Genomic DNA, 24,767 nt, shown 5'->3' with positions numbered 1-24,767 from the left:
TCTGTTCTCCTGAAATTCCACTCAAATAAGCAGCTGACCCTCGAAATACTTTCCTCTCCAATTTTCTTTTTGCTTCAGCTATTAAGGTACAGAAATCAGCTCCCCTGCTGTGTGTGCAGGGGAGAAAAAAAAATCAGTGCTGTGTGGGCCTGAAAAGTGTTCCAGCTGAGAAGCAATGAGAAGGATGTCTTTGCTGTCATCATAGCTGATGCTTGCTGCTTCTAAAAGCATTACAAAACCGGGTAGATTTGCTTTTGAGGGTTGGAGAATTGATATGAAGGACATTGGCACCTTCTTGAGCCTGCCAAGCCGCCCGTGAAAGACAGGATGTGAGCCGTTAAATGACCCCCAGGCTTTAAACCCAGCAGTGAAAGCAACAAATGCTGTAAATTTCAACCACAGGCTAGAGCTGAAAATCAAAATGGATGGACTTAAAAACTACAGATCTAAAATCTCTGCTCTAGTCCTCCTGGCAAGGTAGGATGAGCAATGCAGCATCCTGGAGAAAGGAGGTTGAATCGCTGCCCAGCAGGAAATCTCTGCAAGCTTAGAAGGGAGGCAACCTGAATCTGACTCACTGTCCACGGTGGTGATGTGTACAAGCAGCTCCTAGGCGTTTTGGTACAGAAAAAGGGAACCTGTCCCAGTCTGCTTTGCTGACTGCAAACTGGCAGCAATCCTCCAGCACTGGGTAAGTGGAGATGGCAAAGTTCAGTCAGGTAAATTCAGTTACTGCAGGCTGCCCTGCCAAGGAAATAATCCATCAGTCTTTATGGTAGGCTCCTGTCTATCTAACCGGGGTGCATGAGGTTATCAGCAAATCAGGTTTCAAGTTAATGCTTCTTCTAGCTTGTAAAATGCTTTCTGCTGAAGTGGGTTCAGACAAATGAGGTATTGCTGTATGGGAAGGCCTACTGTACATCCTCCCTTCACAAAAGCAGGCCTGTAGATAACGTTGTGCATTTGGGCAGCAGCAGATCACCACTTAGATCATTCCAACCACAGACTCTCCCCACACTCCTGCAGCGAGTCCAGACTTGAGCTCCTTACTTCATGCAAACTTGGGACTCCTCAGATGGTGTTTCTCACAAAAGCTTTTTTAACCTCCAGAATCAGAGGCTCACAAGATCCAGAAGATATATCCAGAATGTATATTTCTGGTCAAAAATCTCCTTCCCAAGGCCACTTACTGTATATTTAGCATCTGTTGAAACAGGTTGAAGCTTCTTCTGGTAAGCCCTTTATTATATTAAAAAAACCAACAACAACAACAACAACAGCAACAAAACCACGGAGAGATGCTCCAAGCTAATGCAGGACTATCTTTGGGGTTCTCTCTTCTTTTTCTGTTAAAGTTTTTCACAACATACAAAATTAAATGTCTTTTTGCTACATACAGAACAAAGTGGAATCAAGGAACTGATTAGAGTATGTACAAAAACTTACACATTCTGTCTTGCTCTTTAAAAAATATAAATATCAATAGCATTCAGGAGAATGGGTTGGGTTTAGTTTTAAGGCTTCATTCTTTTGTGGTTTTTTTAAGATCCTTCATTATTTAGTGAGGTGGGAAAAGGGAGGGAAGACAGGAGGTCATGTTTGTTTGTGAAAGGTAATGTGTTTCGTTCTTGTGAGGCTCTCCCTCAACTCTCTGGCAGGAGGAGATCTCTCTCCACATTGATTTAAGTTCCCAGGAAGCAGAGGTGGAAGGAAAGGAAAATAAAACTTTTATTATTGCTATTTGTTTTCCTTCATTAAAATCTTGGGTTTAACCTGTCTCCATTCATTGTCTTTGCAGAGAACCATCTGCTACGTCCTCGGATTAAACAGACTCGAGCAGGAGGACCAGAGCCCAGGCTCACCTGGGCAAGGTTAGAGTGAGGAGGAGACTGCTGGAGGTGTTTTACCACTGACCCCGCTGGAGGTAGCAAGTAGTGCAGCGAGGGCAGCTGCTGCGGTTGCATCCCTGGGTGTGAAGTCCGTGGGGAGGCTTTCCATCAGGCACTTGAGCTGTTCCTGACCCAGTTTGATTTTATCGTCCAGCTCTCGCTGCTCGATGAGGAGCGCAGACTTCATCTTCACAAAGTGCTGGTAGTCCTGGAGCTGCTCCTCAGACAGGTAGTTGCCCAGGATCTCCAAGACCACCCGTTCCCGACGGTCCAGGTTTTCCTTCAGTTCCCGAGCGTCCTCGTGCTGGCCAGCCAGCAGCTTCCTCTTCTCGTTCAGGGAGCTCTGCACACACCAGAGAGAGTGCTTCAGCATCAGCAGCACCGAACTCACTCATCCCCCCTCTCCTTCCTCCCAGCACCATCTCTGAGGGAGGCAGGATGGCTGCAAAGCTCCCAGACACACAGTCAAAAGCCTAAGGGAGGAGGAGGAATTCCTCCTAGGTTGGCTATGAGTGGACCAGGCTCTGAATGTTCTAGTCAATGTGGGGCAGAGAGTGCTCTAAGGAAGTCAGTAACTTGCTTGAAAGCAGTAACTGCCAGCAAAACCTGCCTTTGTCTCCCACAACCACCACAAGACTGTTACAAGGTGGGGTCGGCTGAGGCAGAATCATAGAATCAACCAGGTTGGAAGAGACCTCCAAGATCATCCAGTCCAACCCAGAAGGCAGTGGGTAGTGTCACAGCACACAACACTGTACAGCCCTTCTTCCAGCTGTGCTCACAGATGTGCTGTCCCAAACAACTCACACTGCTAGCTGCACAATCTGACATATTTATGCAGACTGGGACCAAAACTCCGCCTCTGGAGACATTCAAAACCCACCTGGATATGTTCCTGTGTGACCTGGAGACATTCCAAACCCACCTGGATGTGTTCCTGTGTGACCTGCCCTAGGTGATCCTGCTCTGGCAGGGGGGTCGGACTGGATGACCTTTTAGGGTCCCTTCCAACCCCTAACGTTCTGTGACTCTGTGTGACATCAGCACTAAGACCACCTGCCCTCCTGGGAGCCTTTGGAGGTCGTGGCTCATTCAGGCACACTCTTGTGGCTGCTGCAGTCCCCCAGTGAAAGGCCACACCACCGTGGCCGTGAGATACCTACGCGCTCTTCGCTGTTGGCATTCTCCCCCAGGCTCCTCAGGACGTTCTCCACTCGGGCCAGGCGTCCCGAGAGGGAGAGCAGGAGGTTCACCACCTTATCCAGGTCACCTATGAACATCTTGTACTTGTCAAACTCGTTAGGCTTGCAGAGATTGCTGATCAACAGCTCCACCTCCTCTCCAAGAGCATTGTTCATCTTGATGTCAGCCAGCAGACCCTCCTTGGCTTCCTTCAGGATTTCCAGTTTGTTGGTCAAGCTGCCAATGAGCTCAGCCTGTCAGAAGGGAAACACATGGCCACATCAGTCATCACCCTGATCACCTTGGTGTTCAAGAGTCACAGAATCAAGCAGGTTGGAAGAGACCTCCGAGCTCATCCAGTCCAACCTAGCACCCAGCCCTATCCAGTCAACTAGACCATGGCACTAAGTGCCTCAGCCAGGCTTTGCTTCAACACCTCCAGGGACAGCAACTCCACCACCTCCCTGGGCAGCCCATTCCAATGCCAATCACTCTCTCTGTGAGGAACTTCCTCCTAACATCCAGCCTATACTTATCCTGGCACAGCTTCACACTGTGTCCCCTTCTTCTGGTGCTGCTTGCCTGGCAGAAGAGACCAACCCCACCTGGCTACAGCCTCCCTTCAGGTAGTTGTAGACAGCAATGAGGTCACCCCTGAGCCTCTTCTTTTCCAGGCTGCACACCCCCAGCTCCCTCAGCCTCTCCTCACAGGGCTGTGCTCCAGGCCTTTCACCAGCTTTGTTGCCCTTCTCTGGACACCTTCCAGCACCTCAACATCTCTCTTGAACTGAGGGGCCCAGAACTGGACACAGCACTCAAGGTGTGGCCTGACCAGTGCTGAGTACAGAGGCAGAATAACCTCTCTTGTCCTACTGGCCACACTGCTCCTGACACAGACCAGGATGCCATTGGCTCTCTTGGCCACCTGGGCACACTGCTGCCTCATCTTCAGCCTACTCTCTACCAGCACCCCCAGGTCCCTTTCTTCCTGGCTGCTCTCCAGCCACTCTGTCCCCAGCCTGTAGAGCTGCTTGGGGTTGTTGTGGCCAAAGAACTGTATGGACATGGCACTTCAGGACATGGTTTGATGGCCACGGTGGTCTTAGCTTGGTGCTTGGTCTTAGAGGTCTCTTCCAACCAAAATCATTCCATGATGACAACAAAAGGACATGGTTACAGAGAGAGGAGTCCCTGCCCATGGTAGGGAGGTTGGAATTAGATGATCTTTAAGGTCCCTTCCAACCCAAACCATTCTCTGAGTCTGTGACTTGACTGTCTAAGAAAACATTAAGGAGGAAACAGAAAACTTTGAAATTCCACATCTGAGCACCTGATCAGATTGCATGAAGATAATTTGTTGTACCATCACTGTACAGTACAAATGAGACACCTGATTTTTGTACCACATGTTGACACCCAGCTCCACACATGCACAGTACTCGTATTTCAGAGGCAAACACTTTGAAGTCTCTGAAGGTAGCTGAAGCCTCCTCTCCTGCCTACTCCCCACCCTCTGCCCCAGCCTGAAATGTCTTGCTTGGGTGCTATAGTTTTAATGATCTAGAACTGTACAAAATAACTGGCAGCAAAATGACTTTTAGCTGTATCCATGGCATGAGAGGAAGCTGAGCTGACACAAGTGACCTGGGACTTAGCAAGAAAGAACTGCTGCATCTTCCCCCCATCTGCACCCTGAAACTGCTCCTTACTCAGCTGCCTCAGTGTCGAGGTGCAAGCCACAAATTCAACCATGACCAACCTTGCCTCACAGAGAGAGGCATCCAGGAAGCATTTACACCAGAGATGCTCTAAATTCCCTTAGTGACTGAGCAAAGCCAAGGAGGGCACACATCCCTCCTGTGGAAATGCTGACAACTGTCTCTCTGCCAGAGAAAAGGAGGCCCCCAGGGTTTAGTTACTTCAGAAGCAGCAGTGCTGCACATTTTCTGCAGAGCCTTCTTTCTGTCAGGATTTAGGGGGAAGCACATATGCAAAAGAAGAAGTCTGTGGCCTGGGGCTTGCAATTCTTGCTTCCATTTACTCAGACCTGAGAGCAGGAAAAGCTCTTCATACAAGGGTTGGGTGTCTACAGCCTCCTCAGTTCGTGCACTGCTGAGGCACCTTTCCACATCTGGGTACAAGCTGCAGGATGAAATAGCAGCAAATCACTGAAAATATTCCCTGAAAAGTCTTCTTTCCACCAAATCTGACAGCCACTGCAAGCAGAAAGGCAGCCTGCTTACAAGGAGAAAGGATCAGGATGAAAGAGCAGTAAATCAAGCCTTCCTCCCACCAAATTTACAGTTATTGCAAGCAGGAAGGCAGTCTGCTTACAAGGAGAAAGATTCTCCAAGCCCAGGCCTCTGGGGGTTGCTCTGAATCAGCCCTTGCCCCTGGGGTGGTTTGTCAGTGGCGTTCAGAAGCTGGTTTGGCAGCAGCGAAGTGAAGAGTGCTGCTCAGGCAGAAACCACTAGAGGGTACTCTGTGTGTGCAGCCTCTGGAGCCCAGGGTCTGCTGGCTGCCTCCAGCCTGCTGCAGCCTCCTCGCACATGCAAAGGCTGAGTGCAGAGTGAACAACATGCTCTGAAATCGGTGCCTTCAACGATTGTCATGCTGGGGAGGAAAACTGTAGCAGAACTCTATGGGCTCAACATAGTCTGGCATTTATCTTAACAGATAAATAATAGCTGCTCAGACTTGGCAGGTGCTCCTCCTGGGAGCTTTGCTCAGGGTGCAGACCTGTCCTCCAGCTGCAGCAGGAGATTCCTGGGCTGCAGCAGGAGATTCCTGGGCTGCAGCAGGAGATTCCTGAGCTGCAGCAGGAGGTTCCTGGGCTGCAGGGAGTGCTGAACCTTTGCTCTGAAGGAATGGGAGCTGGACGGGGCCTGAGACATCCTAGCTTTGTGTTCATTAATCAGTTTTGCAGTCCCAAGTGCCAATCGGTATAGCTCCTGCATACCTACAATGGAAATGAGCTTGGGGTATCCAGAGGACCTCGCAGAGGAGCTGCCTGCTCAGATAATGTCTATGCAAATGTTCTTCCACACACACCCTGAACAAACATGCCAGGCAGATCCTGCTGTCTGGGCCTAAGCACTCTCATCCTTTTCCTTGTTTTGCCATGCAAATGTAACCTTTGAGGCCTGGGACTTGTCCTCGGAGGCAGGCTCACATCTCCCCACAAGCCTGTCAGATGCTTACAGCACACACAGTGACTCCATGGAGCAGGACCCTTGCCTTGTTTCCTCCCTCCCCACTTTTCAGGCTGGTGTAAGCAGGCAGCTGAAGTGAACAGCCCACAAATGGATCAAATGCTGCAGACATGAGAGGGGCTGTAGGCAGATGCTCCACAACCACTGGCTTGGGACAGAGACAGCAGCAGACAAAGGCTTCAGGCAAGTGCTTTCAATGAGCAACACACACCTGAGCTACCTGGGTAGGTCTGCCCCCAAGAAGGCCCATGGAAAGAGCTGTCAGGCATGCTAGGAGTCTCTAGCCCATTCCAGTGGCATAGTATGACAGCTCCTAAGGACCTGGCAGGGTCCTACCTGCATCTCAAATGCTTCACAAAACAAACTGAGCTTAGCACTCATAGTTGGTGATGCAGAGCACTCTAATGGAGGTTCCCTTCTAGCTGTTGTATTAAAGCCTGGCAGGGAGCAATTTTGTTTGGCAGATAAAAACGTGTGGACATGGCACTTTGGGTCATGGCTGAACAGCCACGGTGGCCTTAGGTTAACAGTTGGACCCTACGAATAATCTTGGAGGTCTTCTCCAGCCCAAACACTTCTGTGATTCACATTGTTTAACCTCTGCTGTTGTGCAAACAGCATGAAGTGTGATGTTGTGCTGAGGGACATGGTTTAGTGGTGGACTTGCCAGTGCTGGGTTAAGGATTGGACTCAATAAACTTCAGGGTCTTTTCCAGCCTAAACCATCCTATGATCCTGTGCTACTCTGCCCAGTGCAGTGTAGGAAGTTTCAAACTTGCAGGCAAGCAGAGCTGCCCTTGACATGGACACAGCAGGTGAGTGAAGGGAGGCACAGACAGACAAGTACCTGTCTGGGGCTCCTTGGGATTTGTGAGCTTCACAACATGCCTGTAATTAGCAGGTATCAATGTCAGACAACCAGGGGAGCAAATTAGAAGGCCTTGCCAAAGCCCTGGAAGTCTACAGCAGGAACCACAGGGGGCATTCCTCAGGGTAAGGTAGCTGTAATAAGAGAGGAAGAGTGTCTCCTCCTCTCCATCCCTCTTCTCCTGCCAGCTAAGTCACCACATCCAGGTTGTTCTGAGCTGTTGAGGTGCAGGCAGCTTTCAGCATGTAACCAGCAAATGGCTGTGTGCTGAGCTTACCTTCTTCTCATTGATGTCCAGCAGCTCCTCCTCTTCACCAACTTCCTCTGGCAAGTCCTTGATTTTATTCAGCAGCTCTGCTTTGGGTGCTGAAACGTTGTAATAAGCAGGACAGGTAACCAGGGTGACAGGAGCTTCCTTTTCTTCTCTCCTACACCGCAGTGAAGAAAAAGGAGGAGTTCAGCCCCAGCCTGCCCTTTCCCCCGCGCCTAGATCCATAGTTTTCCAGCACTTTGGGACCTTCCCGGTGTTACTAAGCAAAAGCGAAATGGCCGATTCCTGCCATCAGAGGGTGCCTGTCAGCTGCTCTCCTGTCTCCTTGCTCTGTTTAAAAGGTTAACCATGTGCAGCTCCCCACTGCAGGTCCATCAGCACAACTCAGCGCTGGTGGCTGGACTGACCATCTAGCACGGCGTGCTGCGTTACAACCCATGTCTGTGTGGTTCTCCAGCTGTCACCTGAACGTTACCATCTCAAACCACACGGGAGAACTTGGGCTGATCCTTGCATCTTCCCTGGAGATATTCCAAGTGAGGCTGGACAGAGCTCTGAGTAATGCAGTCTAGTTGAGGGTGTCCCTGCTGGACTAGATAACCCTTGGAAGTCCCTTCTAACCCAGCCCATTCTATGATCCCTGTAACAAGCAGATGTCTCCACCCCTCTTTCCAGACTTTGTCCTCTCGTTATCTTTCTACCCACCACTGTTTCGGTCCTGATTTTGCTCTCACATCTGTTACTGTGCTTTGGACTGAATTGCCAAGGTTAAGGTAGCAAATCCAATCCCATCCCAGTTCAAATAGATGCAAGGTTAAGGCAGCAAAATTAAATCACATCTCAACCCAGGCAAGCAGAGCTTACACATCTTCAGCTGCTGTCCTGCTGGCTTTCTTCTGTGACATCTTCCTTTTCATGTTCTCCTTCAGCAAGCTGGTCCCACTGGGGAAAATCCCTTCCATTAAGTCCATGGTTGTCTTCATTTTGGAATCTGGATCCAAGATATCAGCCAGAGACTTGTCTTTGTGGACAATTTCTTTTGCTAGAGCCTCTGACTTAATATCTTCTGGGGTCTTTTTCTTTGTTGTCACTGGAGATGCTGTGCTGAGTGTCCCAGAGTCCAGGCTGCCATTCTCTGCCTCTCTGGCGGTGACTGCTGGTTCTCTGTGGTTCCCTTCAGGTGGAGTTATGGGCTGGCTGTCAGCACCCTGAGGTCCTTCAGAAGCAGCAGGTAGCTGGTGCTGCTTATCCACAGCAGAGGGAGAGCTAGTCCTCTTGGATGAGGGTGGTGAGAGGGGCCAGTTGCTTTCACTGACACTGCTGCCCTCCCTCTCGGCCAGGGCTTTGGGAAAGCTTTTGAAGCTGCTATGGACAGAAAAAGTCTGTGAGATGAAATGAAACTTACCACACAGAACCGTGGTCAGCACATGGGGAAGGCCTAAGACAAGTTTTCCTTCTCTCTCACTTATTTTTGTGTGTGTCTGACTCCTCATTCCAATGTGGAAAGGCCCACAGTAGGAAGCTACTGGCACCACATTGTCCCCTCAACCTGGACACTGCTCTTTTGTCATTCCAACACAGAAAGAACAAGTGAGTGACAGGTCACAGGCTGGGGACATTGCTTCTCACCACCTGGGAGCACCATCCTGAGCAGTCAATACTCACATGTCTTTTACATGTTGGAAAAGCCAATCCCTACCACAGCTGGAAATCAGGGCAGCTCCTCGGGAGAGAGGGAAGCTGTGTGAGCTAACCCAGCTGGGCACCTAGCCCAAAGTCCTGTCCTCCAGGAAAGATTCACTCTGCAGTGTGACTGTGACATATCTGTGTTGTCACTTCTTGACAGATGGTCACTGTTTCGTAACAGCCTTATTTTGTGCCAGCTTTAAAATGTATTCTGGGGAATTCTAAGGGTTTGGAAAAACCATCCTGGATTTTCAGAGCTCTCTCTCAAAAACTACTAACTGGAAGGAGTCAGCAGCCATTTGAACTCCTCAAACTGGAGGGACTAAGAAGCAGCCTCACTGAAATCTACTCAGCAACTGCAGGGAGATCAAGACCAGAATAGTTTCTCACCCCTGGCCCCTTTGCCTTGCTAGCTGAGCACCTGTCAGTGCATCTGTTGATGGCCCACACAGCTTTTTGCCTTCTTGCTTTGTGCCCGGCCCAGCCACATCACTTAACCACATGCTTGGCAGCCAGCAAAGCCCAGTGGCAGTGAGTCTGTCTGTCTACCCCTGTCCCCTTATAACATGTGCAGTCCCCCGTGAGCTTCCTGCTCAGCCAGCAGCTGTGTGTGGCAAGAGGAGCTCAGTCCCGTCTGGCTGGAGCCCCACAGCTGACTGCGTATGGCCCTGCAAGGGCTGCTGCAGCACAGCTCTGCCTTACCTCGCTTTGGGCTCCTCTGCCAGCCTGGACGCTTTGTCTCCAGCCGCTCCGGTCCCCTCCAGCGCCAGAGGTGGGGGAGGAGGTGGGAATCCCTCCGTGCTGTTTGCAGAAGTGCAGGAGCTCAGCGCAGCAAGGGGATGGGATGGCAGCGGGGGTGAGAAGGGTGGAGCAGTGACCGCAGGCTGGGAGGCTGTGACGAACACCTCGTCGTCTTCCTCGTCCTGCAGCGAGGGCGGTGGTGTGAGCTGCAGGACTGACTCCGAGATGCGGAGATGGGTTGTCCCCTGGGGAGAAGGAGTCTCTGGGTCAGAAGAAGTGCTGCTCTGTGTGGGCAGGGACTGCCACCTCTGGGAGAACCTTGGCCCAGCCGCTGGAGGAGACACCATGGCCCTTGGGTAGCTGTTGTCTTTGACCGAGTGAGCCCACACCACTTTGGGTGGGAGGGATCTGTGAAGCAGCGTGGATTTTCTTCTCCACATCATTTCTTCTGCAGGAGTCTCGGGGGGTCTATCTTGGACAGCACCCAAAGATTGTGCCTGAATGTCACTGTTGCCCTCAGGGGGAGCAGCATCTCGTTTGGCATGGTGCTGTCTCACAGCCTGGCCATCACCTGCACTCTGGAAGTCTGAGGGAGTCTGGGCGGGTGTGTTAGGGGAGGACTGGCCAGATCCAGGAGAAGGGTTAAGGAACAAGGGTTTAAAGCCTTGCTTTTTCTCAGGATAGTGACTCCTTGCCTCTGCTGGGGTTAGGACAAATGCAGAAGTCCTGCTGTCTGGCCTGGCAAGCTCTGAGAGCCTGTGGTTCTCAGGTGTGCTGACAGCCTCGCTGCTGTGCTGAGGATGGGGATAATAACTTGGGAACATCATTTTTTCTGAGTGGCTTCTTTCTTGCTTGCTGAAAGACCTAAATACCAAGAGACAGACCATGATCAGATTAAAAATTAATCAATGAGCAAAGCTATTGTGCACCTCCTTAATGAGCAAATTATGCAACTGTATCAGAGGCCTGGGTCAGTGCCTGCTGCTCTAGGTTAGGCTCAGTTGTGCTTTGAAGCTGGTGCTAAAATCCAGTGTACTAATGCTAGGGAGACAGAGCTAGATCCATTCCCACTTGCCAGCTCCCATCCTTTTCAGTGTCCCCTGGGTCACACACACACGTGGCAGGCATCACAACAGGAAAACAGGAAAATTTTAGGACAGCTTAGGAAGTTTAAGCTTGGACTTGATGATCTTAAAGCTCTCTTCCAACCAAAACAACTCTACAATCCTATGAAAACCTAAAGTGCCTGGCTTCCATTCCAGCCTTGCTTTGAATTTGGGTTGTTACAGATGAGCTTAGTGGCCACTGCTGTAAAATAGACCACTTGATGTTATCTGCCACCAAACTCCATTCTTACTTGCTGATAATTTAAAGAATTTCAACTTTGTGGGCCAAAAGAAAAAAAGAAAATCCCATAATATTATCTGCTCCTTTTGGAGAGCTGCCACTAAAATGATTCAGCTGTTTCCAAGAACAAAGTGAGGCCAAAAAAAAAAATGCACTGTTTTGACTGCAGAGGGAAAAAAAAATGGAACTTTTACAACCTTGGAATCTTGTTAGAAAAAAAAGCTCCCCTCAGATGTTACAAACCCCAAAGCCAAACCACTTTAACTCAAATGGATGTTAAGGCTGAGAAGCCACCAGATGCAATTATTTCTTCCAGGCCTTTTAAGATGTTCTCATGTGAGTCTGAGCAGCAGAGTCTGGCCCTTGAAGTGAAGATGCTGCTCAGAACACTTAGCCAAACTACTTGCCCATATGGCTATTTAGCTGGGAAACTAAATGAGCAGCGTTAGCAGATGCTAGAGAAGAAGATCTAAAGCCATGAAGCCATACCACAAGACAACAAAAGCTCTGCAGTCGATCTATTTTCTGTGCATTGTTCAAATAATCATGATGTTTGGAGACTTGGGCCCCAAATTTGCTCTCAGATGGACTGGTACAAATTAAGAACAACCCTGTCCAGGGCGTGAGGCATTGTGGCTTTATTCTGGTGTATCTGAGAATAGAATTTGGCAGCCCTCGCCTGGGGGTGGGGAAGCTTCCCAGACAGGCTGCTCTTGGTATTGTCTGTGGTTCCTGGACAGTAGCAATGTGTACTTTTTTCAGATGCTCCCTGTTTGTCAGAAATGCCAGATGGTAATTCTCTAATTGAAAGATCTCTCCTACTGTGGAAGCAACTGTGGGCTCTAAACTGGTGGAGCAACAACTGCCCCCAGCAGTGCTTACGAGACAGCAGTTGTACCACAGAACCCCTGAACCCCAGCATGGTGGGGCTTGGAAGGCATCTATAGTCCAACCCAGGGTAGGTTGCTCAGGACCTCAATGACCTATCAAGTTGTGCTGGGGAAAGTATAGGTTGGCTGTTAGGAGGAAGTTCTTCACAGAGAGAGTGATTGGCATTGGAACAGGCTGCCCAGGGAGGTGGTGGAGTCATGGTGCCTGGAGGTGTTCAAGAAAAGCCTGGCTGAGGCACTTAGTGCCATGGTCTGGTTGACTGGATAGGGCTGGGTGCTAGGTTGGACTGGATGATCTTGGAGGTCTCTTCCAACCTGGTTGATTCTATGATTCTCTGACCAGGCAGGATTTTAAAGTCTCCAGAGGAGACTCCACAACCTCTCCATGTAGCCTGTTCCAGTGCTCCAGAACCCTCACAGCAAAGAAGTTTTTCCTTTTCCTGTGCTGCAGTTTGTGCCCACTGCCTCTTGTCCTATCCCTGGGCACAACTGAAGAATTTGGCTCCACTCTCTTGACACCCAGGGAGTAGTGTAAGAGCATGAAGTGCAAGCCATGGAGTATGTGTGACCAGACCAAAAGACTGCTGATCAGGCCATCCAGGATTCACTCTTAAATGGTTGTCCAACTTGAGCAAGAGACGTGGTAGAGATGGTCCCATCTGCTCTCCAGCACATCAAGCAGCTGAGTCCTCATGCAATGCATAATTCCTACTGCCTGCTAGTGCCTTCCCTAAAGGGCCCATGGCTGGAGTAGGCTGCAGACAGTGACAGATTGGTGATGGTTAGGTGTCAGAGGACCAGACAGATGTCACAGGACAGACTACATCTCGAAAGGGATGCATTAAAGATGCTGCAACAATCCCTTATGAACTATGAAATACTCACACTGGGGCAGGGGAACATCCAACAGTACCGTAATGGTGGAATTCCCTCTGTGATACATTGAAACTTGAGTAAGGTCTTTTTCTACCTGGTCTTTTTCAGTCTGGGGGGGATTCAGACCTCCTCCTGACTTAGGAGTTACCTGTAAAACTTGTACCAGCTTCAGCAGTGCACAATGGGAGCCCTTTGGCTTCCAAAACTCATGCCCATTCTCTCCTAGGGTATTTCAGGAGCTGTGATATAAGAAAAGCCACTCAGCAACTGAGACTTGCGGGGAGTGATTTGCAGCCTGTGTAGTGAGACTCTGTCCTCACAGCCAAGGGCTTTTTTCTGTCCATTCCCATGCTTTCATCCTATCTTTCAGGAAACCCAATCCAATTCTGATCATGAAGGGAAAGCAACCTCACATCTCTCAGAAGAAATGTGCCTGCAGCGTATGCAGGATGCCTACGCAGCAGAGACGTCATAAAACTTCATACCAATAATCTTTGAGCAGTCAAGCAGGAGAATGAGGAACCTACATTTTGTGCCCCAATAAACTTGTTTGCAGTCTGAACATTCAATCCTGCTACTTGGAAAATGAGTTGGGGAGAAAAAAAATAAAAGGAACAGAAAAGGAAGCTGCTAGGAGATACTGAGAAGAAGTGCCACCTCTAGGAGAAACACAGAGGCAGGATGAGCTAAGGCAGCCTTAGTGTTCTCCCAGGGGAAACAAAAATGTGTGGAAAAATGACCCATATCAAAGTAAATGAGTGGGGTTTGAGTAATCATGAAAGGATGTGTCTGAGAGCAGACTACATCCCTCTAAATCAACATTTAGGTCTTCTTAGGGGCAAAAATGGCTGGTCAGAGGCAAGATCTAGCTAGAGAAGAGAAGGCTCTGGGGAGACTTAACAAGGACCTTCCAGTACCTGAAGTGGGCTACAAGAAGGCTGCAGAGGGACTGTTTCCAAAGGCCTGCAGGGATAGGATGAGGGCAATGGTTTGAAATGAGAGCAGAGAAGATTTAGGCTGGATATTAGGAGGAAGGTCTTTACCACAAGGGTGGTAGAACACTGCAAAAGCTTGCCTGGGGAGACAGCTGAGGCTTCATCCTTTGAGGTATTCAAGGTCAGGCTCAACAGAAATCTGGGCAACCTAATCTAACAGACAATGTCCCTGCTTACTGCAGGGGGACTGGACTAGATGACCTTTGGAGATCTCTTCCATCTCAAACCATTCTATGATACTATGATTCTAGAGTAGGGACCTTCCTCCACTTGCAGCTGTTACTCCCTGGCCCAGGGCTGCATGGTGGAGCCTTTGGAGACAGCAGTGTCCAGTCCTGCTGTGACAACAGAGAGCTTATGAGAAACAGATCTGCTCTGGGAAGAATCCTCTTGGTCCCTCTTGATGGCTTTTACTGTAATAGGAGTTAGCTGTTTGGGTGCTCAGAGCTTAGGGCAAACATCTATTTATTATTTAAATGTAAGCAGAGCAAGATCAACTTCAGTTCCAGTTAACATCAAAACAAGCCACTGCTGAGTGGATAGTTACATAAGTCCTAACATGATGAGTTTTATAATTGCACTTCCCTATTTTTAAAGCATTTCTCTCTCTCCCCCATGCTGCCTGCACCAAGGAAAGCAGCTGAAAGGCAAACTCCCAATTCAGCAAGAGAAATGTAAGCTCCTGGGCTTAGTCCATGCAAATATTTAGCTGTTTTTTGGGAGGCAGCATCCTGGATGGGAGAAAACAGGAGGGATTTTGAGGGCATTTTCTCCTTCAGCTGTGACAGCATCTGGCAGCATATCCAAACCACTTTGCAAGCTGGAAATTTGCTGCAGAAACAGGCTCCAAGATGACTTGATAGTGAATTAATTCATGTTTGGAGTGGAAAAAACCCTCACAACATCATACACCTCCTCACTCAGCTGGGCACAACACACCCAGAGCTGTGTCCATGCAGATGATTCCTCTGCTTTGTCACAGAATCACTGGAAAAGACCCCTGAGATCATCAGGTCCAACCAAGCTCACCACTATACCCTACCACATCATGACCAATCCCTTCACCCACAACACATGGCAAGAGCTGCTGGTGGCAGGATGGCAAGAGCTGGTCCTGCAGTGACAAAGGGGACATGAAGATACACCCACCTGGGTCCTGCGCTGACCACGTAGAAAGGGTCTCTCACCATGGGGCCGAATTCGCTGCTTTCCCTTCTCGGTGGGTCCTGGAGTGCAAAGACAGTGTCAGCAGTGGGCACCAAGCAAAACAAACCAGCAAAACCCTGGTGAGGAGAGCAGCCATGGGCCACAGAGAAGCACACAAGTGTTTGGGCTGGGAAAGACGCCCAAGATTTAGTCCAACCACTGACCTAGCAACACCAAACCATGTCCCAAGGCACCATGGCCACACATTTCTGGAACACCTCAAGGGATGGTGACTCCACCACCTCCCTGGGCAGCCTGTTTCAATCCCTGATCACTCTTACAGCAAAGAAATTTCTCCTCATCTTCAACCTAACCCTCCCCTAGCACAATTTCAAGCCATTTCCTCTTCTTCTATCCTCTGGTACCAGGGGAGAAAGGATCAACCCTGCCTCACTCCAGCTTTGTTTCAGTGAGCTGTAGAGAGCACTGAGGTCTCCCCTCAGCCTCCTTTTCTCCAGACTGAACACCCCCAGCTCCCTCAGCTGCTCCTCACCAGCCCTGTTCTCCAAACTCTTCACCAGCTTGGTTGCTCTAGCAAGCACCTCAATGTCTTTCTTGGAGTGAGTGGCCTGAAACTGAACCCAGCAGAGGTGAGGACAACTCCAGCCTGTTGTGCCACTCTGCAGCACCCTGCTCCTGCTTTGGTGACCCCTCTGCCTTCTGGATGGGTTGTGGACCAGCAGGCAGACTTACTCACAGAGATGTTTGTTTTAAACCTCATGGTCCCCTCTAAAAACATGCTTAATGGTAGCAGTGGGACTTGGCTGTTCACCTCTGCTTTACATGCAGCTGAGACAGCACTGAGGCAGCCTTAACAGGGAAACCAAACAGGGAAAGCTGTGCACAAGCCCAGTGCCAAACCAGGGCTGAAAAGCTACAAAGATGCTGAATGCCACCAAGGAAACTCCAGCCACAGGCAGAGGTGCTGAGAAACATCCTGAAGTCTGGAACATGGCTCCTTTGAAAACCGAAGTGCAGGAGCTGCTTCCTCTTCAGGCATTTATGAACCAGACTGATTCTGCAGCTCAACTGCCTCTGTAGATCTGATTCAGCCCTAGAGCTCCCAGCACAGGACACCAGGCTATTATGAGACACAAAAGCAGATCCTGAGCCTGCTTTTGAAGAGCTTGGTATTCTGTCCCAAATGATCTTCCCAGCAGACAGCATTTCAGTGTCCCCTTCCCCACACTCTTAGTAATTTCCTTTTTTTGGTCAGTGTGGTTGCTGAGAGGGAGGTGAGGGCAGAACTTGATTTAGGAGAGTCCAGGAGCTGGGAGACAGATATGCAAGCTGAGACAGACTAAAAAAGCAGAGAGGAAGGGAGGCTGAGAATGTGCTGGGGAGCCTGAGAGCTAATCATTCCACATGGCTATCAATTCCTCTGCATCCTTAAACAAATTCCTCCACTGACATTGCAGTGTGATTTATGTGCAGCCTGAAGGGAACATCAGACACTGGACACGAGCCCCTGAAAAGCACAGGGTGAGGCAGAGAAGTCTGCTGCTAAACTGGGAACAAACAGTTCCCCCCAAAAATCTGAGAGACCAAAACTACTGAAAATAATCACCCTGGTTGGGACCCTTTGGCTTTGCTCCCTGCTTTTCTAGCTGTGGTTTTGTACTGGGAACAGAGCAGAGATAAAGCTAACTGGGAGAGCACTCAGCCACACGGCTCCCTTTCAGACACACACCCAGAGGTTGGTGTCCGTGTTGGAAGTGGAGCAGACTTCCTTGAGTTAGGATTTGAAACCAGGATTTTCACAAGTGCCTGGCTGCCTGTGAGACTGGATCACAGATTTACAGATTGCTTGGGGTCAGAAGGGACCCTCAAAGGTCATCTTGTCCAACCCCCCCACTGCACTCAGCAGGGACACCTCCAGCTAGATCAGGCTGCCCAGGGCCAAATCAAGTCTGACCTTGAATGTGTCCAGGGCTGGGGCCTCAATCACATCATTGGGGAACCTGTTTCAGTCCAAGAGTGGTCAGGGATCAGAACAGGGAGATGATGCCTGGAGGTGCACAAGAAACTTGTGGCCATGGCACTTGGGGCCATGATTTAAGAGTCATGGTGGTGTTGGGTTAATGGTTGGACTGGGTGGTCCTGGAGGTCTTTTCCAACCCAAACAATTCTGTGATTCTAATCAACATCCAACGTCACTGGAAAGTACACTTTAGTGATGTTTTCTTCTTCTGGATGCTGCTTTTGTTACTTCCCTGATTCTTCTGGGAGGCAGAGAAAGAGTCACAATTTGTCCTTCACCCTAACTCTGTCTTAAGGCCTGGCTGCTGCTTGGCTGGTGTGGAAAAATACTGATGCTGGGATGAGGCAGTGATGGTTAGGGAAATGCATTCCAGTCACTTGATATTCACAAGCTGCTTTTTAAAGTCCCTCTATTTAAGAACATAGCGTGGGATCTGAGCTCTGTTGAGGGAGGACTTTCAGAATGGAACACACCAAGACTTTGGGAGGATGCCTCCTGCCCCCACACTCCGATTTGGCCTGTTTCTGGGGTGCTGCCCAGAGCCTGCTTTATGTCATTTGACTTTGCTTCACCCAGATAATCTGCTCTGTTCCAACAGCAAGCCAAAGAGTAGAAGGAGATGTCTTGGATCTCAGCTGCCCTGTCTACTCAGGACCTGTCCACACATTTTGGCTGCTTCCTCTTTCTGCCCATGATGAATGAAGCCTGCTGTGGAGACAGGGCTAGGGCAGCAGACACACTACTGCTACAAATCTGTGTGGCTCAACCCCTTGCAAGTTACCTAAGCAGGTCTGGAGAGACATCAGCCAGCTGAAGAGCAGGCCTGGGCAGCTGGTCTTTAAGAAGTGAGCCTGTTTCTACTATTTACCATCAGCAGAGTCAGTCAAATTCCCCACTTGTGACATCAGTGCAATGCTCCCAGCCGCCAAGCAGGGGACATGGAAAGCACAGCCAGGGTCTCTGATGAGTTTTCTCTGCAAAGCTTCCCTCCAGGGCTGGAGGCAAAACATAATGGTTACTTGGCAGGGCCTCCACCAAGCCTTTCCCAGCACTGCCAGGCACAGTGGGAGCCTGAGCAATTCCAAGCAGGCTTTCAGCCGTTCTCCTTGGCACCAGGAACATGGGTTAAGGCAGAGCAGCACAGCAGCCTATCACCACCACCTTCCTGGTGCTTGGTGCTTCTCTGGTGGCGCTGCCAGCTAGGAGCAGGACACCTCGGGTGGGATGTCCAGAGCAGCAAGAACACACACAGAGAGGCACTGAAATCCCAGCAGCTCTGAAGTCTCAGGGCTGGCCCCAGCAGTGAGAAAGCTGGACAGAAGCAGTACCCCTACGAGCAAGCATCTAGACCAGCATCATGGACATATAATATAACAAAAGAGAGGTGGCCTCCAGCACAGAATGTTAGGGGCTGGAAGGGACCTGGAAAGATCACCCAGTCCAACCCCTCTGCCAGAGCACACAGGAACACACCCAGGTGAGTTTTGAATATCTCCAGAGAGGGAGACTCCACACCCACCCTGGGCAGCCTGTTCCAGTGTTCTGCCACCCTCACAGTGGAAAAAAAAAATCATCACACTTCCATGGAACTTCCTATGCCTCACCTTCCACCCACTGCCCCTTGTTCTGCCATTGGGCATCACCAAGAGTCTGACTCCATCCTCTTGGCATTCACCCTTTATAAACATGAATGAGGTTACCCCTCAGGCTTCTCATCTCCAAGCAGCAGAGCCCCAGCTCCCTCAGCCTCTCCTCCTAAGGAAGATCTTCTACTCCCTTTGTCATCTTCATGGTTCTGTGCTGGACTCTTTCAAGCAGTTCCTTGAGGTACTTCTTGAACTGAGTGGCCCAGAAGTGGACACAATACTCCAGATGTGGCCTCACCAGGGCAGAGCAGAGCTGGAGGAGAACCTCTCTTGACCTACTAACCACAGCCCTTCTAATCCACTCCAGGATGGCATTGGCCTTCTTGTTCACCAGAGCACACAGCTGTGCACCCTGTGATTCTATGAACTGTTCCTCAACGTGCATTTAACCCCTCTCTAGCCAGTGGAGTCTCTACCATGGCTGAAGGTCACCCCAAGCTCTGACATTGCCCCTCACCCCTTGCTCCCACATACCTGGTGCTTCTTCTCCGCAGTGGGCGACGACCTGGAGCGTATGTGCACGGGGACTGTCTGATGGTCGTACCTATCGAGCAGGTCCTCCACAGACACCGACTTCCCAGATTTCCTGCTGGCAGAGGGCATCTCCAAGACCTGCTCCTGCTTCCCATAGCGAGGCTGACCCTGCACACCCAGAGGGTCTGTCTGTGTGCCTTTGGTGAGCTCTGTTCTGCCCCTGTAATCCCGGCCCCTCTCTGTTTTCGGTCGGCTGGCGAGTGAGCTGTCCTGGCGCCCCAGCTTCTTCTCATCTCCACTCAGATCAAAGTAGCCCATCAGCTCAGGAGGAAGGGTAGAAGACATCCTCCCAGTCCTGGGGAGCCTCTCTATAGACTCTCTCCGGCGGTAGAGGTTGTGGTCCTGGAGGGAATTCACGCTGGAGGCAGAGGAGAGGCTCTGGCTGTCTGTGGCCCTGGGCTGCAGGTAGGCGCTGTGGGCGCGCTCCCGCAGCAGCCCCACGTCCTGCGAGGGCCGGCGCCCGGTCTTGCGCTCGATGTAGTCGGCCAGGGCGCTCTGCTGCAGCTGCTTCAGCTCGGGCTTGGACAGGCAGGTGGTGGAGGAGGCTTTGCTGTCCTGCTCGAAGAGCTTGCGCCGGTCAGCCACCGTGTTCTCGGGGAACACGAAGTGGATGCTTTTCTTCTGCAAGGAGAAAGGTGACGGCTCCCCATCCGAGATGCCCACCTCGTTCATCTTCTCTGGCTCCGAGTAGGACCTCTTCTTCTGCTCTGCCGTCAGCCGCCTCCGGCCCCCGATGCGCGAGACGTACTGTGCCTTGGCACAGTCCAGGGCAGAGAGGCTGCCTTCTGTGGGTGTGATACTGTGCCTCTCCTTTGGGGTGTGGGGAGAAGCTGCTGTGCTCCTCATGCCCATGTGGGCCGAGGCAGGCCTCTGGGATGTCCTCTTGGACACGTTCCCAAATGGGGGGCTGATGCGCCGGAAGGAAGTGGCCCTCAGCACCTTGGGCTGAGCATCTTTAATGCTGTTCCTGTAGGCCCTGTTAAATGGTGTGTCCAACCCATGGGCATCCTGGATGTTATCCTTCCAGAGGATCTCCTTCTCAGGCTCACCCCCCAGCTGGAATGTGCTTTTACTCCTCGGGAGGTGAGCTGCCCTTGTTTGCACCTCGTTTTCAGGACACAAGTTGTAGTACTCGCTGGGTCTTGCCTGCTTTGCCGAAGCCACCATCTGGAGCTCTATGGTGTGCCAGTCAGCCTCCTCCAGCTTCCCATTCCTGATGGAGGGGCTGGAGACCCTGCCTGGCTCGCAGGGCAGCTTGCTCCGCATGTCCTCCAGGCTGTGCAGAGAGCACCTGGTGCTGGAGGGCTGAGCGGCCCTGCTGGGCCCATAGTGCTGGCCAAAGCTGGGCAGGCCGGCGCTCTGGGGACGGGGAGCGCTTTGCTCTCGCTGCTCAAATTTGGTGACCTTCTCCAGCACCGAGCAGCGAGGCTTGGCAGCCTCTGCTTTGCCATAGGGAAAGCTCTGGGCGCTGCTGGAGCTGAGCCGGCTCCTGCCGAAGTCGGAGGTCTTTGGGTGCTGTGCAGATGGGAGCTCTTCGCACTTTGGCTCAGCGGCGTGGAACAGAGACACGCTGGTGCTCTCCTCTTCCTCCTGCCTCACAAAGGCCTGTGGGTTCACATCACTCCACTGTCTGTGCCCTTGTGCCCTGGTGTCCTTCTCCTCTTTACTGCTGCTGCCCACAAAGGACGGCTTGGGGTTGGAATAACTCTCACCCAGCTGCATCTCTTTCAGCTCGTTGCTGCTCTGCCTCCTGGAGCTCTCTGGGATGTTCTGCAAGGAGGAGAACCTGTACTGCTTGGCCTTGCCGTGACACCACTGCTGCTGGCCACCAGAGTCTCTGTCGTTGAGCTGTGCGTTGCCATTTTTGTCCTCCCGGGACTCTGCTGTCCAGTCCTCTTTGGACTGGAAATGGGTTTTTCTCTCACTAGCATCCCTCATCTGGGGCTGTGGAGTTTGAAAACTCTGCTTGGTGGCCTGTGCAGGACTTGTGGTCTCTTGGCTGCTGTGTGCCACCCTGTAGGGGGGTAACAGCTCCTCCTTTCTCAGTGTGGTCAGGCAGGCTTCTGTGCCTGCCGTGCCAGGAGGTTTCTGCTGGAGAAGCTTTGCTGCAGCCTCATGCTTTCTCTCAGCTGCAGGGGGCTGGTAAAAGATGGTCGATCTGTTTGTAGTGCTTTGGTTTCCATTCTCATCAAAGCCCAGGGTGCTGCTGGTTACAGCCTTGTCATAGGAGACTGGGGGAGGTGGAGAGTAGCCACTTTCTTTGGCCAGAGCTGGATAAAGCGTCCCGTTGCTGCTTGCAGAAGGCTGGGGCACCTGGGCATAGTGCGGCTCTGGGGAAGGTACTGGGTAGACACCGGTAGGCAGCAGGGGCTGGCCTGGCTGGGCTGGCTGGGAATAGCTCTGCTTGGGCTTCACAGTGGGGCTGCTCTCCGGGCTCTTCTCCACCACGGTGTGCAGGTGCCCTTCTCCAAAGGGGCTTTTCAGCAGCAGCCCCTGGGACAGGGTGCTGACAAGGGGAGACCAGGCCCCTTTTGGCTGGCTCCGACCAGGCTTGTTCGGGTCAAGGCTGGCGCAGGAGCTGGGCCTCTCATGGTGCCTGGTGGCTGCATAGCTGTCGCTGCGAGCGGGAGGTAAGGGAGGTCCCTTGTGGGGCTGGCTCCTGCTGTCTGAGGAGCCCTGAGCTGGCTGTGCCCAGGAGGGAGCCGCGGTGTGCCGCGCCAAGCCGTGGAGCCTGCCGTGGCCGCGGCCCTCCAGCGATGCCCGCAGCTCGCAGCTGGGGAGCAAGGCGGAAGACTTCACCTCGTACTCCTGGGAGATCCCACGCTGGGCGTCGTAGACGGTCTTGACGTACCTGATGTCAGCCTGCCTGATGCCCTCCTGCAGGCCTCCCCGGGGCTGCAGGCTGTCGGTGGAGCAGGAGTGCTCCTTGCTGAAGGGAGCAGCGGGATACTCGGGGATGCTGGAGTTGGTGGAGAAGGAGCTGTAGGCAGAGTCTCGCTTGCTGTGGAAGTGGGAGAGCTGGTCGATGCTGTTGGTGGATTTGGCTGGGGACAGGTGACAAGGGTGGTAGCCAGAGGATGAGTGGTCCAAGCTCTCCATGCTGCCCCGGGAGCTGTACTGGTCAGGACTTCTCCTCAGATAGCCATGCTCGTAGCCAGAGAGATCACTGGTTGAGGAGCTGGGGAAGAGTGAGAGAGGAGTCAAACCCTCCTGCCCGCAAAGGAGAGGCACAACTTAGGAGCGAGCTCAGAAGCAAGATGTTTAGTTTTGAGGAGCGCAGATGAAAACCCATATTTGGGCCTTACTCTCATGCCCTGCTTGCAGTCATCCCAGTTCACAAAGAGGAACTGCCTGACATTGCAACACATGGCTCTTATTTACCACAGCGGGGTGGGAGGGGAATCCAGCCGGAGAGACAGGGCATGGCTGGAGCCAGGCAGCAGCAACCCCACCCGGCAGACCTATCCAAAGCACTTGGGAAGCTGAATGAGCGCCGACGCCGCTGGGGAGGAGGAGAGGAGCACGAGAGGCGTTCTGGGGGGAATCTAATCTCTTCCTTTTTCCCCCCATTTCATTTCTTTTTATGGAGATGAAGGCTATGCCCTGGCAGGCTTCCTGGAAACTCAGCTGGCCCACGGATAGTTTGTTTGCTGCGAGAAGGCTAAACGGACACGACAGAGAAGAGCTGCGTATGTTCGTGTGTGGAGGCAAGCGGCAGGGAGCAACAGGAGCAGCCTAAGAACACCTCGGGAAGTCTGCTGAGCCAGCTCCTGATGTCGCTCAGCAGGTGCAGGGACACCTTGGCACTTGCTCCGAGATACAGGAGTGTCCAAAGAGGACTCATGGCAGCCAGAGATGTGCTCAGAAAGGATATTCAGAGCTCTTTCTGTCAATAGGAAGGGAGTTCCTTGTGCCTGGCACATCTTACACAGGGACATCATGAATTACTGTAGGTGTCCTCTGGCTAATCTCTCCTCCCAAATTCAGGCAAATGCCCAGAGGTCTGGAAAGAGCAGCCTGAGGGTTTTCCCTTTCCGTGCCTCTGTTGCCAGCTTCCCTCCCTCAGCGAGCACAGTACCCGTGCTACTGCACACACTGTCCTGGCAGAGCCACGGGAAGGCACCGGGAAAAGAGAGGCTGCTGTCCCCAGTGCAGGGTGGCAGGGAAGGGCTCAGAAATGAAAGCAGGAATGCAGAGGAGCTTGGGTTTGCCAGGGAGCAAGCTGCAGCCTCAGCTGGCGCAGGGAAAGGCAAGCTCCTTTTCTGCGTGCTTTGCTCCACTGGGATGCAAACCCAAACCTTTGGTATCCTCCTCCCTAACAAGCATCTGCTGAAGAACCTAAAGCTTGCTCCAGGTCATATCTCAGCCAAGGTCATTTCCACCCTGCTGGATTAACAACAAAGCCAGAGGGCAGATGGAGGCAGAAGGCTGCTAAGGATGAGGAAAGGCAGAAGAAGGCCTGTCCACAAGGGGAAAGAGCAGCACCTCTGCAGAGGAGCACAGAGACAGGCAGAGACATGGCAAACCTCAGGGGAAAGCTGCGTCTGTTACAGACACCACTCAGTTTTAGTTTCAGATACATCATCTCCCTGGCAATGCCCAGCACAGCCCTGGCCAGCTGGCCACTAGATGCTCCCCGTGCTCCTCTTCGAGCACCCAGGAGCCAGAGCCCTGCTGCCAACGGCTCTGCCAGGAGCTGTGGCTGGAAAGCAAAGCCCCTGGGTGGGAAATGAACGTGCTGCAGCACGATCTGTGCTGAGGGCCAGGGACAAATGCACTTTCTTTTTGCTGCAATCATCTCCTTTTTTTCCCCTTTTATTTTCCTGCTCTGTTTTCTTTTCCTCTCTTCTGCCCAGGCTCAGTCTTGGCTGTAGAAGAAATCAGGAAATCCCAGTGCCTGTAAGGAGAGCTTCCTGCAACCATCCTATCTTTCCAGGGAAAATCTTCCAAGGGCAGAATTTAAACTTGTTCCCCTTCGAGCTGCCCCAGGGCTTACCACCAAGTACCTTTTGGGGCTGCTGAGGAGTATGTCTGCCCCAGTCAGTTCTCCTGGTTGGTCTGGTTGATTGGACAGGGCTGGGTGATAGGTTGGACTAGATGATCTTGGAGGTCTCTTTCAACCTGATTGATTCTGTGATTCCTTTCCCACACCCATCACACTGTATGGCCTCACAGAAACAGCCCCAGCTTGCTGGGATCACATCACTGCTTCCAGTTTGCCTCAGCCAGAACCAGAGATGCCTCAAATCACCTTCTTCTAACAGCACTAAGGTGACCAGTTTAGTCTTTCAGGGCCTGATAAACCTCTGCTGTAACTTCTTAGCCAAACAGCCAGGCACACAGTTAGGATAAAGCTGACCTCTGCAGAAAGTGACTGCCAAACCCAGGAAATCCCTGGCTGAACTCCTCACCCTGGGAGCATCGTAGCTGATGCACTGCTGTT

At 51.7% G+C, this 24,767-nt stretch overlaps 1 protein-coding gene across 1 annotated transcript in view; it reads right to left on the bottom strand.

The window, feature by feature from the left end:
- Positions 1–1,217: 1,217 nt before the first annotated feature.
- The window catches only part of SHROOM3 (shroom family member 3), a 35,809-nt gene continuing 12,259 nt past the window's right edge, over positions 1,218–24,767 (bottom strand). The window contains exons 4-10 of the mRNA XM_064150445.1: positions 19,265–22,502; positions 15,107–15,183; positions 9,811–10,713; positions 8,287–8,787; positions 7,429–7,579; positions 3,053–3,325; positions 1,218–2,232 (exon numbers count right to left, since the gene is read on the bottom strand). Coding sequence (XP_064006515.1) covers positions 1,873–2,232; positions 3,053–3,325; positions 7,429–7,579; positions 8,287–8,787; positions 9,811–10,713; positions 15,107–15,183; positions 19,265–22,502 — 5,503 coding nt within the window. The 3' untranslated portion in view covers positions 1,218–1,872. The remainder of the gene's footprint in view (positions 2,233–3,052; positions 3,326–7,428; positions 7,580–8,286; positions 8,788–9,810; positions 10,714–15,106; positions 15,184–19,264; positions 22,503–24,767) is intronic.

This window comes from Pogoniulus pusillus, chromosome 10 (assembly GCF_015220805.1).
Source record: "Pogoniulus pusillus isolate bPogPus1 chromosome 10, bPogPus1.pri, whole genome shotgun sequence".
Taxonomy (NCBI): domain Eukaryota; kingdom Metazoa; phylum Chordata; class Aves; order Piciformes; family Lybiidae; genus Pogoniulus; species Pogoniulus pusillus.
The sequence above is the reverse complement of the archived record's forward strand: the minus strand, read 5'-3'. Positions and strand labels throughout refer to the sequence as shown.